Source organism: Mobula birostris, chromosome 6 (genome assembly GCF_030028105.1).
Source record: "Mobula birostris isolate sMobBir1 chromosome 6, sMobBir1.hap1, whole genome shotgun sequence".
Taxonomy (NCBI): Eukaryota; Metazoa; Chordata; class Chondrichthyes; order Myliobatiformes; family Myliobatidae; genus Mobula; species Mobula birostris.
Window position 1 is genome coordinate 186,867,977 of NC_092375.1, and position 16,718 is coordinate 186,884,694.

At 41.4% G+C, this 16,718-nt stretch overlaps 1 protein-coding gene across 1 annotated transcript in view; it reads right to left on the minus strand.

Annotated features, from left to right (window-relative positions):
* The window catches only part of lrp2a (low density lipoprotein receptor-related protein 2a), a 405,821-nt gene that overhangs the window by 136,019 nt on the left and 253,084 nt on the right, over positions 1-16,718 (minus strand). Inside the window, exons 46-48 of the mRNA XM_072259785.1 lie at positions 8,519-8,814; positions 6,166-6,682; positions 3,341-3,493 (exon numbers count right to left, since the gene is read on the minus strand). Coding sequence (XP_072115886.1) covers positions 3,341-3,493; positions 6,166-6,682; positions 8,519-8,814 — 966 coding nt within the window. The remainder of the gene's footprint in view (positions 1-3,340; positions 3,494-6,165; positions 6,683-8,518; positions 8,815-16,718) is intronic.

The window sequence follows — 16,718 nt, forward strand, 5'->3', positions numbered from 1 at the left end:
GGATATTCAGCACCTAACTACAAGCATCCTCAGCCATGATTCAGTGTTGGCCACAACATCATACCTGACAATCTGTAAAAGTGCAAGAAGATCATCCACCTTATTTGTTATACTCGGAGCACTGAGCTGTAATACTTTGAGTACTGTATTTGCCACCTTTTTTGATTCTGCATTCCTTGTACACTGATACTCACCCAGCTGGCTGCAATTTTGTCCTATCATTTGCTTGCCCTTCCTGACAGGCTGACTGCACGCAATCATTGCTTTTTTACCATCTGTCCTATCCTGAGTCCCTTCACCCTGGTTCCCATCAACCTGCCAAATTAGTTTAAACCCTACCCAACAGCATTTTTCTGCCAAATCATCCTGTCTCTACCCTCACTGGTGCATGGCACAGGCAGCAATCCAGAAATGACTACTCCGGAGGTCCTCCTTCTCAGCTTTCTGCCTAATTCTCTAAATTCTCTTTTCAGCCCCTCTTTGCTTTTCCTTTTTAAGTCATCGGCACCAATATCTACCAAGACATCTGGCTGCTCTATCTCCCGCACCAAAATGCTGTCATTGCATCTGAGACATCCTGATCCTGGCACCAGGGAGGTAACATACCATCCACGTGTCCCATTCAGGTCCACGGAACCTCTTGTCTGTTCCTCTGACTATTGAGTCCCCTATCACCACTGCTCCCCTCTTTCTTTACTGCACCACAGCCCATGCTCAGTGCCAGTAACCAGGTCTCCATGGCACTCCCCTGGGAGGTCACCCCCTACAACGGTATCCAAAACAGTATACTTATTATTGAGGGGAATGGCCACAGGGGTGCTCGGCATTAACCTCTTATTCACCTTCCCATTTCTTTTCCCGACAGTCACCCAGCTACTTCCCTGAAAATGTAAATGAAACATTTTAAAAGAAAATATCGCCCCAAATATTTCAGTCATGAGAAGTAAATGAGGGATCTCTGTTGTCATACACTGAAGCTGACAGCAATTTGAGAATTGTCCTTTGCAAGATGCATTGTCTATGGCCTTTACTCTTGTCAGGGGAAAGTACTTGAAGTGATTTAGGTTGCCCTTGTTTCACACTAGCCCATAAATTCACTCCTGTGCCATAAATCTCTGTAAGTCAATTATTTCTGAATTGAATTGAATTGACTCTATAACTTACATCCTTCATATGCATATACATATAAAATCTTTACATTATGTCTCTGTCTAAATGTGCAATGTGACACCACAGTTTGGAGACACCAAAGTTCATATTCAATTGGTAGTCACAGGTAGAAGGCAAGTAGGCCTTCTCTTTGCCAAGATCCTGTGGGAAGCTCTCTTGGAAGTCAATAGTACATATCATTGCTTCTCTACTAACCAGAGATTTTTCACCCTTTCTTTAAAATTGCCACTGAATGTATTTGTTTTTCACACAAGGAGTCATTGGTATAATTCTGAAGACGTGTAACTCGGGTGGTTGATAGTTGGGTTGAGTTGAGCTGTTCTCTGATCTTGGCAATTTACTTGCAAATGTTTCATCACCATACGAGATGACATATTCAGGGCGCTGTTGATTTACGAGCTGATCCAGACAAAATTCCAGACCACAATGCATGAAGTTTGCTACACGGCCAATCAGCAACAAGATTTCCTCCCCACTGCACAAGTAACTTTCCAAAATGACGTTGTATCAGCAGACTGAAAAGTATATAATGACCAAGCATTCGGAGGACACACCACAATCAACAGCGCACTGAAGATGTCTCCTCGTATGGTAATGAAACACTTGTAAGTAAATTGACATGGTCAGAGGACAAAGCAACCCAACCAGTAACAGATATCTGGAATGAACTGCCAGGGGAGGGATGGAGATTGATTCAAGCTTCAAGATTGTTTAACATCATTTCCAGTAGATAAGTATAAAGGAGAATGAAATAATTATTACTCCAGATCTGATGCAGCACAAAAACAACACAATAATAAAAAAACACAATAAATATAAATACATAAGATAGCTTAATTAGATCGATTGTATTTCCATAAAGTAACGCTAGGCACAGGAATGTCTGTACGTAAAGTGACTGTCAGGAAATGATAAAGTAGTGGTGGTTGGGGGTGTGGAGGGGTGGATTAGTGGGTGGAAGTGTTGGTCAGCCTTACTGCCTGGGAAAAATAACTGCTTTTGAGTCTAGTGGTTCTGGCATGGATGCTACATAGCCTCCTCTCTGATGGGAGTGGGACAAATGGGTGGGATCCTGCATGATATTATTGGCTTTTTTCTGGCACCTTCCTGTATATATGTCCTTGATGTTGGGTAGGCTGGTGCTGGTGATGCATTTTAACTACTCATAGTCCAGCTCTCTTCAGCATCCTCAGAAAGGGTTAGTGAGCATTCCTGATTGCATGGAATGTGCTCTGGAACTGTGAGAGGTCGTACAAGATGTGCACTCCTAGGTGTGTGAAACTCCTCGCAGTTTCCACTGTTGTGCCACTGATGTAAGGGGGTAAGATCAGAGCAACACTTAGCAGGCATCTGGACAGGTACTTGAATGAGCAGCGCATTGAGTGATATGGAGTTAATTCAGGTAAGTGGCATTAGTATAGATAGGCATAATTGTTAGTATAGATGTGTTGGGCCAAAGGGCCTATTTCTAAGTTGTACAACTCTATGAATCTATTGTTTCTGACAGGTCTTGTGTTCCAAGGCAAGCAGATGGGTTATATGAGAAATACGTTAATTATATAGCTTCCCACTGTTAGAACTCTGTTTAATTTCTGAACCTCGGGGTTCTTCCAGGAGCCAAGAATGGCAAGTAGTCTTAATTTCAAGATTTCAGTTTATTTTAGAGTACAAACCAACATACAAATACAAAGCAAACTAAATAAAGAGGTGAGAAGTGATGCTAAGAGGGGAATCGATGTTAAGGAGTATAAGACAAAGGAATAAAAAGAAAATAAAGAAAAGCAAGAAAGAAAAGATGGTGCTTCTGAAAAATCTGTCACTTTTATAGATAAAATAAAGAAAATGTCTTAGATAGGAATAAATTAATAGGCCACATTACAATTAACAATTACATCATGTGGATAATGAAAAGTGAGAAAGGTGATAAACCGTTAGTTTAGCTGCTCAGCCGCTTTTTGCTAATGAGCATGAAAAATACGTAAGTTAAAAAGTACAAATCTTATAAAAAGTATTTTTGAAATAAACAGTGGTTTCCATCACTACATAGGCACAGTTTTCATAGAATCTGTTAACAATATAACTTCTCACATAAGCACAGTTTCAACAGAATCAGTACTTGCTCCCAAGGCAAAAATTTCACTTTTTTATCTTTAATTAATTGGTCCCTTACCCATATTTTGGATGAACCACAATGGCACGTGGGTTCCTAAAGCAGTATATGCCATTTGTATCCAGACAGTGCTCAGCCAGCTTTTTATGAAAGCGTCCATCCATTTCAGCAACATTAAGGTTATTTCTATACGGATTGACCCAGTACAGTTTCCTAAGCAATCAAAGAACTCGCAATTAGTTATTCAAGATTTTCTAGCAGAAATCCACAGAAAATTTGTTTCTATTTATACTGTACACTTATAAAAAGAATAAGTTACAGCTTTACAGGGAAGGAATGGGTAAAAAGAAGTAGTGCAACACAGTAGGGTAATGGTTAGCGCAACACTCTACAGTACAGGTGACCCAGGTTCAATTCCCACCACTGCCTGTAAGGAGTTTGTACGTTCTCCCTGTGACCATGTGGGTTTCCTCCAGGTGCTCTGGTTTCCTCCCACATTCCAAAGACCTACTGGCTGATAGGTTAACTGATCGCTATAAATTGTGCTGTGATTAGGCTAAGAAGATCAGGGGATTGCTGTGCAGTGAGGCTCAGAGGGCCAGAAGGGCCTATTGCATGCTGTATCTCAATAAAAAAATAAATAAATGGAACTAATTTACTGTTTCTTCAAAGAATAACAAGTCACAAGGAGCTAAAATACTTCCTGAACAATTCTGTAAAAGTGTGAAGAGCTTGATTACTAAGAACAGCAGGTAATTATCTACAGTACTGTGTAAAAGTCTCAGGCATTCTCACTATAGATATATGCCAAAGACTTCTACACTGTAGCGTAGTAATTTTATGTATTGTACTGCACTGCTACCACAAAAAAAACTAATTTCGTGACATATGTGTTTGATGATAATCCTGATTCTGATATGGGTCTCCATTATGAACTGAGAGTGGGAAGGGACAGGCAGAGGGGAATCATGGTTGGGAAAAGGGGAAGAAGTGGGAAGCACTAGAGAGACAGTCTGTAATGATCAATAAGGAAGACAAAGGAGGTGGGGTGGCACTCTTAATTAAGGATGAGATCAGGGCAATTGTGAGAGACAACATAAAATCTACAGAGCAGAATGTTAAGTCCATCCGGGTAGAGATTAAGAATGGTAAAGGGAAAAAAATCACTGGTGGGTATTGTCTATTGGCCACCTAATAAAAATATTGCAATGGCAGAGGCCATTAACCAAGAGATAACTGAGGCTTGCAAGAACGGAACGGCAGTTGTCATGGGGGATTTTAACTTCCACATAGATTGGGTGAATCAGGTTGGTCAAGGAAGTCTTGAGGAGGACTTCATAGAATGAATCCATGATGGCTTTCTTGAGGAGCATGTTAGTGAACCTACAAGGAAAAATGCTATCTTAGATCTAGCCCTGTGCAATGAGACAGGTAAGATTAACGATCTTGTAGTCAGGGATCCTCTTGGAAAGAGTGATCATAGTATGATTGAATTTTGCATACAGATGGAGGATGAAATAGTTAGATCTAAAACTAGTGTATTATGCTTGAACAAGGGAGACTACAAAAGGACGAGGGAGGAGTTGGCTAATGTGGATTGCGAGCATAGGCTATTTCGTAGGACAGTTGAGGAACAGTGGAATACTTTCAAAGGGATTTTTCACATTGCTCAACAAAAGTATGTTCCAGTCAAAAGTAAGGACAGTAAGTGTGGGGAGAGCCAGCCTTGGATAACTGAGGAAATAAAAGATAGTATCAAATTAAAAGCTCATATGTGCAAAGTTGCAAAGAGTAGTGGAAGACTAGAGGATTGGGGAAACTTTAAAAAGCAACAAAGAACAACTAAACGAGAAATAAGGAAAGGGAAAATAGAGTATGAAAGTAAATTAGCACAAAATATAAAAACAGATAGCAAAAGTTTTTATAAATATATAAAGCGGAAGAGGGTGGCTAAAGTCAACGTGGTCCCTTGGAAGACGAGAAGGGGAAATTGATATTGGGTAATAAAGAAATGGCTGAGGCATTGAATGACTATTTTGTGTCGGTCTTCACAGTGGAGGACATGTCTAATATGCCAAAGAATGATGTTATAGACGAAATGGGAGGGGAGGACCTCGATAAAATCACTGTCACTAAAGAGACAGTGATGGGCAAACTAGAAGGCCTGAAGGTAGATAAGTTCCCTGGTCCTGACGGGATGCATCCCAAGGTGCTGAGAGAATTGGCAGAGGCTATAGTAGACGTGTTGTAATCATTTACCAAAATTCTCTAGACTCTGGGCAGGTCCCAGCGGACTGGAAGACAGCAAATGTCATGCCACTTTTTAAAGAAGGTTGTAGGCAAAAGACAGGTAACTATAGGCCAGTTAGCTTAACATCTGTAGTCGGGAAAATGCTTGAAGCTGTCATTAAGGAAGAAGTAGCGAAACACTTAGAAAGGAGTGGTTCCATTAGACAGACGCAACATGGATTCGGAAAGGGCAGGTCCTGTTTGACTGGACCAACATTCTTTGCACCCTATATGTGCCTAAGACTTTTGCACAGTACTATACATTCAAATACCCTATATTATATTTTACTTATTTATTTATTTAGTACACTGAAATAGCACATGGAATTATGTGCTATTTAATAATATGGAATTATAGCACATCTTCCAAGACCATTTAAAAGTTCCCTCTGACCGATATTGTAAAAATTGCACCTGCTCAGCGGTGTGTCTCAGATAAAGCTGAGCCAGATCTATACCAACAAAGCAAATTTACACTCAAAGTGTAGCTTCAGGCTGATCGGCATTGTATTTGACTGTCTTTACCAGATGAGATTTTATTGTACAGTTGTGTAACAGCACAGAAGATCCAAGTGTCAGATAGCAGGTTATCTTACCTTCCAACCCAATCAACAGCTATGCCTTCTGCTCCAAAATAATTATCGTTGATGACAGTCTCCTTTGCCGTTCCATTCAGGAACATTCGCTCGAGAACTCCTTGTCCCATATCAATCCAGTACAATCTTTGCTCCACACTGTCAAAGTCCAATGCCCCCACAAACATCAACCCTTGTTGAACAAGAGGGTAAGATCTCCCATCAAGGGAAATATTGCGAATGTAGTAGCGATTACTGAAGAGGATATAAGGGGTAATGGCACTATTTTGGCGACAAGTTTTTCCATCAGGTTCTTGAAGATGACCGGGGGCACATTTGCAAATGTATGAGCCTTCTGTGTTTTCACAAATCTGGCTACAGACACTAGGCGTTTCATTACATTCATCAGTGTCTTCACAAGTCTGTCTGTCATCCATGAGGTGGTATCCAGGATGACAAGAGCAGAAAAAACCTATCAATGTGTTAGTGCAGTTGTGTGCGCAGTGACTCAACTCAGGGTCATTGCACTCGTCCATACCTGTAGCATAAGAACAAGGAAAATTAACAAGCCATGTTTCACAAACTCAAGTAAATAAGCAGATGCTGTAAATCCAATCAACACACACACAAAATGCTGGAGGAACTCAGCAGGCCAGGCAGCATCTATAGAAAAGAGTAAACAGTCAACGTTTCAGGCTGAGACCTTTCATCAGGACTGGAAAGGAAGGGGAGAAGTAGACTAAGAAGGCAGAAGGAAGGGAGGAAGAAGTACAAGGTAGTCATAGTCATACTTTATTGATCCCGGGGGAAACTGGTTTTCGTTACAGTTGCACCATAAATAATAAATAGTAATAGAACCATAAATAGTTAAATAGTACTATGTAAATTATGCCAGGAAATAAGTCCAGGACCAGCCTATTGGCTCAGGGTGTCTGACTCTTCAAGGGAGGAGCTGTAAAATTTGATGGCCACAGGCAGGAATGACTTCCTATGATGCTCTGTGTTGCATCTCGGTGGAATGAGTCTCTGGCTGAATGTACTCCTGTGCCCACCCAGTACATTATATAGTGGATGGGAGACATTGTCCAAGATGGCATGCAACTTGGACAGCATGCTCTTTTCAGACACCACCGTCAGAGAGTCCAGTTCCATCCCCACATCATCACTGGCCTTACGAATGAGTTTGTTGATTCTGTTGGTGTCTGCTGCCCCAGCACACAACAGCAAACATGATCGCATGTAGTAGGTGATAGGTGAGACGGAGGGGGGGAGGGGTGTGAAGTAAACAGCTGGGAAGTGGATTGGTGAAAGAGATAAAGGGCTGGAGGAGGAGGGACCTGATAGGAGAGGATAGAAGACCATTGAAGAAAGGGAAGGGGAGAAGCACCAGGTGATGGGCAGGTAAGGTGAGAAATGGAAACAGGAATGGGGAATATTGAATGAGAGGAGGGGCACAATTACTGGAAGTTTGAGAAATCTCTGTCATATGATCAAGTTGGAGGCAACCCAGATGAAATACAAGGTGTGGGTATTCCAAGCTGAGTGTGGCCTCATCACAGCATTAGAGGAGATCATGGACTGACATGTCAGAATGGAATTGGGAAAAAGAATTGAACTAAGTGGCTACTGGGAGGGTCCACTTTTTCTGGCAGACGGAGCGTAGGTGCTCAGTGAAGCAGTCTCCCAAACTACGTCGAGTCTCACCAATATACAGGAGGCCACACCAGGAGCAATGGATACAGCAGATGACCCCAACAGACTCACAGGTGAAGCCTCACCTGGAAGGACTGTTTGAGGCACTCAAAGGTAGTGAGGGAGGAGGTGAAGATATGTTCCAGATGGCTTCCATTAGATCAGGGGTTCCCAACCTGGGATCCTTGGGATAAAAGAGGCTGGGAATCCTTGCACTAGGTATTATATTTATTTATTGTACTGAGAGAAAAAATATCAAAGCACACATTTATTATAGATTCGTAAATTTGCGATGAAGATTTAAAATCACTTCTGTGAGGAACATCCCGCATTAAAATGGATTTAATGATCAAAAAGTGCACAAAATGAAACATTCTTATGTGACATTAAATTACACTTTAATCGAATACATGCAATTCCTCTTAGATGGCTTCAACCAGCAACTTCTATATTGTCATGCACTGGAAACCAACAAAAGCTAATATGTAAACTTATCCACACAAAAACAAAGAACTTATAATTGACCCATTTGCCTTAAGGTAGCTTGTTAAAATATGAAAGCTGTTTGTATTTTGAAGATCCCATCAAACTTATAGTACAATTACTTATGACCACTGAATAATTCTGGAATGAATCGGCTACATATTCAGAACGCAAAGACTCTTAAATCCCAAATACGTACCGCATGTACTCTCATCGCTATTGTCTGAACAATCATCCTCCTGGTTGCACAGCTTGACACTTTCAATACAACGTCCATTGTTACATTTGTAATGTTGTGGAGCGCATGTTGGCTCAGAGGTCAGACACTGTTGCTCGACTTCGTCAGACATATCGCCACAATTATTATTACCATCACAGACCAATAACTTTGAAATGCAGTGGCCATTTTGGCAGGTAAACTGGTGCTGGGAGCAAGACGGGTAAGTACATCCTCGTTCATCACTTGCATCACCACAGTCATTCCTACGGTCACACCTGTGGTCACAATCAATAAGGAACTGTGAAATTATTATCCATGTCCCTCAATAATCAAAGCTACTAGATTATTTTTTGTTAAAATATAGCCTGCATTATTAAATGTGTGCATTTGTATATTATACTTATATGATTATCTTCTGTAATATTTAACTTAGTTGCAGTAGGACAGACATTCTCAATTGAAATGAGTCAAATGAAGTTAAAGACATTAATGTTTATTCTCAAATGTATTGCTTAATTCTGCGTATCTAATCATCTAATGGATATTAAAATTGTTAGAAGAGTAAAGAAATGAATCTTAACTAAAAAAGTATTGGAAGTGCAAAGAAAATCTGATCATCTGGTTGTCCTCCTACGTGCATTCAGGCAGAGGCTAAAGAGCAAGGCACCAGAGGTAATGGCAACAAAGAGGCAGGGGAACAGATTTGGGATGGCGTTGAGTCGGTGGATTGTGCCACGTTCAAGGACTCATCTCAGGATCTGAATTAATTCACCACGGCTGTCATGGACTTTATAATGACACAGTTGGACGAGTGTGTCCTCATAAAATCTTCCAGAGTCTTCTCCAAACCGAGCCCTGGATGAACCAAGAGATCTACAATCTGCTCAGGGAGAAATCAGTAATGTTCAGGTCTGGTGACCAAGATCAAGACAAGAGGTCCAGTATGATCTTGGAAAACCAGATCACATGCGAAGTGGAAATTCTGAGCCAAACTTGAATCACAGAAGGATGCCCGACATCTGTGGCAGGGCTTGAAGTCTACCAGCTCCCTCAAAGTAAAACCAAACGACATATGTGACAACAAGGTTTTGCTTCCAGGTGAGCTGGATGGCTTTTATGTCGCTTTGACCATCAAAACATGGAGGAACTTCCATAAGCTTCCACAGCCCTGAGGTCCCTGTGATTTTAATTTCTGGGGCTGATGTGAGAGAATCCTTCAGGATGGGGAACCCATGAAAATAATCCAGTCCAGACAGGATATCTGGCCGAGTATCAAAGACCCGCGTTGATCAACTGGCTAGAGTGTTCACCGATATCTTTAACCTTTTAGTTCGGCAGTCTAAGTACCCACGTGCTCCAAGCAAGCTTCGATTATCCCAATGCCTCAGAATAATGTGGTAACATGCCTCAATGCCCATCATTACGCCCACAGTGATGAAGTGCTTTGAAAGGTTGGTCATGAAGCATATTAACTCCTGCCTGAGGAGCAACTTGGATCCACTCCAATTTGCCTCCTGCCCCAACAGGTTAACAGCAGATGCCATTTCATTGGCTCTTCACTCAGCCCGAGAACACCTGAAAGTGAAGATGCATACAACAGATACAGAAGAATGCTCTTCATTGACAAACAAGAGAAAATCTGCAGATGCTGGAAATCTGAGTAACACACACAGGCTCAGCAGGCCAGGCAGCATCTATGGAAAAGAGCACAGTTGACATTTCAGTCGAAACCCTTCAGCAGCACTGGAGGAAAAAAGTCGAGAAGTATGACCATACATTTCCCGACACTATTCCATCTGCCACTTCTTTGCCCATTCTCCTTATCTGTCTAAATTCTTCTGTAGCCTCTCGACTTCCTCAAATCTACCTGCACCCCCACACTTGCAAACTTTGCAACAAAGCCATCAACTCCATCATCCAAATTATTGACATATAATGTATAAAGAATCAGTCCAACACAGACCCCTGTAGAACACCACTAGTCACCAGCAGCCAGCCAGAAAAGGCTCTCTTTATTCCCACTCTTTGCCTCCTGCCAATCAGCCACTGCTTTACCCATGCTAGAATCTTTCCTGTAATACCATGGGCTTGTAGCTTGTTAAGCAGCCTCACGAGTGGCACCTTGTCAAAGGCCTTCTGAAAATCCAAGTACACAACAGCAACCAATTCTTTGTCTATCCTGCTTGTTATTTCTTCAACGAATTCCAACAGATTTGTCAAGCACTGTCCACCAGAAAAAGCAGGATCTCCCAGTGGCCACCCATTTTAATTCCATTTCCCATTCCCATTTCAATACATCCATCCATGGCTCCTCCACTGTCGTGATAAGGCCACACTTAGGTTAGGGGAACAACACCTTATATTCCGTTTGGGTAGCCTCCTATCTGATGTCATGAATATCCATGTCTCAAACTTCCAGTAATGCCCCCCTTCACCATTTCCCATCCCCTTTCCCTCTCTCATGTTATCTCCTTGCCTGCCCATCGCCTCTCTCTGGTGGTCCTCCCCCACTTTTTTTCCTTCCATGGCTTTCTACCTCAGCTTTACATTCAACACTATTATCCCCTCAAAACTAATCTATAAGCTCCAAGACCTAAGCAGTGATACCTCCTTATGCAACTGGATCCTTGATTTCCTCACCTGTAGAGCCCTGTCAGTTCAGATTGGCAATAACATAGAACATAGAATAGTACAGCACAGCCCTTTCGGCCCACAATGTTGTGTCGACCCTCAAACCCTGCTTCCTGTATAACCCCCCACCTTAAATTCCTCCATATACCTGTCTAGCAGTCTCTTAAATTTCACTAGTGTATCTGCCTCCACCACTGACTCAGGCAGTGCATTCCACGCACCAACCACTCTCTGAGTGAAAAACCTTCCTCTAATATCCCCCTTGAACTTCCCACCCCTTACCTTAAAGCCACGTCCTCTTGTATTGAGCAGTGGTGCCCTGGGGAAGAGGCACTGGCTATCCACTCTATCTATTCCCTCCACAATCATCAAAGAACAAGTGCACGACAAGGCTGTGTGCTTAGCCCCCAGCTCTACTTGCCTTATACCTGACTACCAGGCTCCAGTACCATATTTAAGTTTGCTAACGACACCACTGTCGTTGATCGAATAAAAGGTGATAACAAATCAGCACATACAAGGGAGATTGAAAATCTGGCTGAGTGGTGCCATAACAACCTCTCACTCAACGTCAGTAAAACCAAAGAGCTGATTATTGACTTCAGGAGGAAGAAACCTGAGGATCATGAGCCAGTCCTCATCAGACATTTAGAGGCAGAGAGGGTCAGTATCTTTAAATTCCTTGGTGTTATCATTTGAAAGCATCTGTCTTGGGACCAGCATGTAGGTGCTATTACAAATAAGGCACCAGAGCACCTCTCCTTGCACATTGAAGATTATCCTGATTGGTTGCAGCAAGGCCTGGTATGGAAACACCAATATCCATGAACTGAAAAATCTACAGAAAGTAGTGGATACGGCCCAGTCCATCACGGGAAAAGACCTCCTCGAACTGAGCACGTCTACACGAAGCAGGAAAGCAGCATCCATCATCAGGGACCTCCATCATCCAGACTATGCTCTCTGTTGCTGGCTGTCATTGTGAAAGAGGCACAGCAGCCTTAGGACCCACACCACGTTCAGGAACAGTTATTACCTCTAAACCATCAGGTTCCTGAGACAGCATAAATAACTTCACTCCCCTCAACACTGAACTAATTCCACAACCTATGGATGCACTTTCAAGGACTTTACAATTCATATTGTCAATATTTTTTATTATTTATTTATTTGGTATTATTATTTGTTTTTATGTATTTACACTGATTCTCTCCTTTTACTTGTTGATTGTAAGTCTGACCTTGGCTGCAGGGAGTCGATTATTAAGGATGAGGACTCAGGGTAATTGGAGGCACATGATGAAACATGCTGTGGTCAGCATGGTTTCCTCAAGGGAAAGTTCTAACAAATCTGTTGGAATTCTTTGAAGAAGTAATAAGCAGGATAGACAACGGAGAATTGGTTGCTGTAGTGTACTTGGATTTTCAGAAGGCCTTTGACATGGTGCCACACATGAGGTTGCTTAATAAGCCACAAGCCCACAGTATTATAGGAAAGATTCTAGCATGGATAAAGCAGTGGCTGATTGACAGGAGGCAGGGAGTGGGAATAAAGGGAGCCTTTACTGGCTGGCTGCCAGTGACTAGTGGTGTTCCACAGGGGTCTGTGTTGGGATTGATTCTTCTTACATTATATGTCAATGATTTGGATGATGGAGTTAATGGCTTTGTTGCAAAGTTTGCAGAAAATATTAAGATAGGTGGAGGGGCAGGTAGATTTCAGGAAGTAGAGAGGCTACAGACGATTTAGACAGATTAGGAGAATGGGCAAAGAAGTAGCAGATGGAATATAGTATTAGGATGTATATCGTCATGCACTTTTGTAGAAGAAATGAAATAGTTGTATATTTTCTAAATGGAGAGAAAATATTAAAAAGAAACTGAGGCACAAAGGGATTTGGGAGTCATTGTGCCAGATTCACTAAAGGTTAATTTGCAAGTTTAGTCTGTGGGGAGGAAGGCAAATGCAATGTGAGCATTCATTTCAAAAAGACTAAAATATAATTGAGAATTTATAAAGCACTGGTGATGCTTCAGTTGGAGCATTGTGAGCAGTTTTGAGCTCCTTATCTTAGAAAGGATGTGCTGAAACTGGAGAGGGTTCAAAGGAGATTCAAAAATGATTCCAGTATTGAAAGGCTTGTGATATGAAGAGTGTTTGACTGCTCTAAGCTTCTGTTCACTGGAATTCAGAAGAATGAGGGGTGACCTCATTGAAACCTATCAAATGGTGAAAGGCCTTGATAGAGTGGATGTGGAGAGGTCCTATGGTGGGAGAATCAAAGCCCAGAGGACACAGCCTCAGAATAAAGGGACGTCCTTTTAGAGTGGAGATGAGGAGGAATTTCTTTAGCCAGAAGTGGTGAATCTGTGGAATTATTTGCCTCAGGCAGCTGTGCAGGCTGAGCTTTTATGTATATTTAAGGCAGAGGTTGACATATTCTTGATTGGTCAGGACATGAAGGGATATGGGGAGAAGGCAGGAGATTGGGGCTGAAGGAAAATTAGATCGGCCATGATGAAATGGCAGAGCAAACTCGATGGGCCAAAAAGCCCAATTCTGCTCCTAAATCTTTTGGTCTTATGATTGTTTGCCTGTCTTTGTTTGTACATTGCTTTTCATTGAGTCTATTGTTTTATTTTGTATTTACAGTGAATGTCCACAAGAAAATGGATCTCAAGGTAGTATATGGTGGCATATATATGTACTTTGATAACAAATTTACTTTGAACTAAGGAAATCAGATGATTTCACTCATCAGGAATATATGTTATGAGGAAACAGGAAACAAGTATGTTTTTCCTCATTTGAGGGTGAAATGTTGAAGTCATAGTTGTTAGAATCAAGAATGTGAGAGTTAAACCAAATATTTGTAAAAAAACTGAAATTATATACTATATGTGTTAAACAATGTCGTCGATGGGGAAGAGAATAGAGAATTGATAATAGGAAATGTGATATTGGCAGAGACTTTGAACAAATCATTTGTACCTGCATTCACAAGAAAAAGCATTAACAGTGGGAAAAATAGGAAGAAACTTAAAATTGGACTAAAGGCCGTCAATTCTCTGAATTTTATGGTCTGAATTTGATGGTATTAATGAAGTTGCTGGGAGAAGGTTTTAATGGTTCAATGGATCCATTTAATATCACAGAATGTATAGAGTATACAACCTGAAATTCTTACGCTTCACAGACATCCATGAAACAGAAGAAAAATCCCAAAGAATAAATGACAGAAAAAGCGTAAGAACCCCAAAGCCCCCTTCCAATCTTCCAACATTCTGAGAAAGTTCAATGCATTAGAAATCTTCACTGCAATACCCCCTATCCAAGAAAGATATCAGATGCAGGAATATGTAGGATAACCAATCTTGTTTTTGGAAAATACTGAAATTATTATTAACATAGTTGTTACAGGACATCAGAATCAGAAACGGGTTTAATATCATCAGCATATGTCATGAATGTTGTCTTTGCAGCAGCAGTACAATGCAGTACATAATAGTAGAGGAAAAACTGAATTACAGTAAGTACATACATAAAATAGTTAAATTAAATTAACGTCAAAATAAAAATTTTTAAAAGTAGTGACGGGTTCAATGCCCATTTAGGATTTAGATGGCAGAGGGGAAAAAGCTGTACCTGAATTACTGAGTATGTGCCTTCAGGCTTTCGTACCTCCATCCTGAGAAGAGGGATTCTGGGTGATTGGGGGTCCTTAATCATGGGCGCCGCCTTTTTGAGGCATCGCTCCTTGAAGATGTCCTGGATACTGCAGAGGCTAGTGCTCACAATGGGGCCAAGTTTAGTGCTCTCTACAGCTTATTTTGATCCTGTGCTGTATCCTTCCCCCACCACCCCATACCAAAAGGTGATGCAGCCGGTTTGAATGCTCTTCACGGTACATCTGTAGATATTTTGAACATCTTAACACAATACAGAAGAGCCAAAGCAGCTTTTGAAAGGGAAATTATTAATGATCTTTTGACCAAAGCAACTCAGTGGGTCAGACAGTATTTGTGATCAGTTGATGTTTTGGATCAAGACCAACGTTCCCTCTAATTTTAGTGACCAGTGTGCACAAAAATCTTGTGCTCTGCAATTTTTTTGCCTGGTGACAACAACATGAATAATTTCTTCAATAAAAACAGTACAAATAAAAACCAGTTCTAAAATCTGCAGAAAAATCATCGCAAACTCCACGTTGTCAACACTATCTGCATCAGAAACCAGAAAAGGAAATGTGATTGTGCACGATCGTGAAACATACATAACATGCCAATGAGGTAGAGGGTGACAACCTTTTGTGTGCAGTTTAGATTCCTTTGTGCATGAGTAGTGAAAGCTGTGCGTGCGCATACACCTTGGAGGGAACATTGATCAAGACTCTCAATCTGGTCCAGATTCTAGTATTTGCAGCCTCTGTTCTCAGCCTCATACATTGACTACAGGTCTTTAAAGAATGTAGCTAATGAGTAGTGCAAAGAGGAATCAATATATGCAGTGCATTTAAATTTCCAGAGAGCATTTTAAATGGTGCCACATAAAAAGGAAGAGCTTTTGGCAATAAGGTAAGAAATTCCTATAGCACACATAGAGGATTGGCTAACTGACAACAAAAGTCAAGAGAAACAGATACTTTTTATTCTATCAAGTCATAACCCAAAGGGTGCCCCTATTATTTTTAAATTTATTTAATTTCAATTTTAGCATGAAGAAGGCCCTTCCAGTCCTTCGACCCACATCACTTCAACAATCCCTGACAAACCCTATCAACTCTAACCTAATCACAGGACAATTTATGACCAATTAACCTACTTGGTATGGCTTTAAACTGCAGGAGGAAACCGGAACACCCAGAGAAAAGCTACACATTCCACAGGGAGGAGGTACAGAGATTCCTTACAGACAGTGCTGGAATTGAACTCCGAACACTTTGAACACTTCAAGCTGCAACAGCGCCATGCTACAGTTGCGCCCACTATTCATGACTTTCTGAGGAACTGAAGCTGTTGTAGCCAAGTTTGCAAATCGTACAAACATAGGTACAAGAACAAGTTACTGGGACACAAGAGTCTGTAGGGAATATACATCAGTTAAGTGAGTGCAGAAAAGTTTAATACTGTAAGAAAATTTAAAGTGATTCATTTTAGTAGATTGAGGTATACCCCAAGGCGGGGCCGGACAAGATATACCCCAGGGTACTGTGGGAGGTGATGAAGGAGATTACTGAGCCTCTGGAGATGACCTTTGCATCATCAATAGGGACGGGAGAAGTAGCAGAGGATTGGAAGGTTGCAAATGTTGTTCCCTTGTTCAGGAAAGGGAGTAGAGATAACCCAGGAAATTATAGACCAGTAAGTCTTACTTCAGTGGTGGGCAAGTTGTTGGAAAAGATCCTGAGAGGCAGGATTTATGAGTATTTGGAGAGACATAATCTGATTAGGGATAGTCAGCATGGCTTTGTCAAGGGTAGGTCGTGCCTTGCAAGCCTAATTGTCGCTGCCGCTGCTACTGTGCGATCGAGAATCTCCGGAAGGGAAGG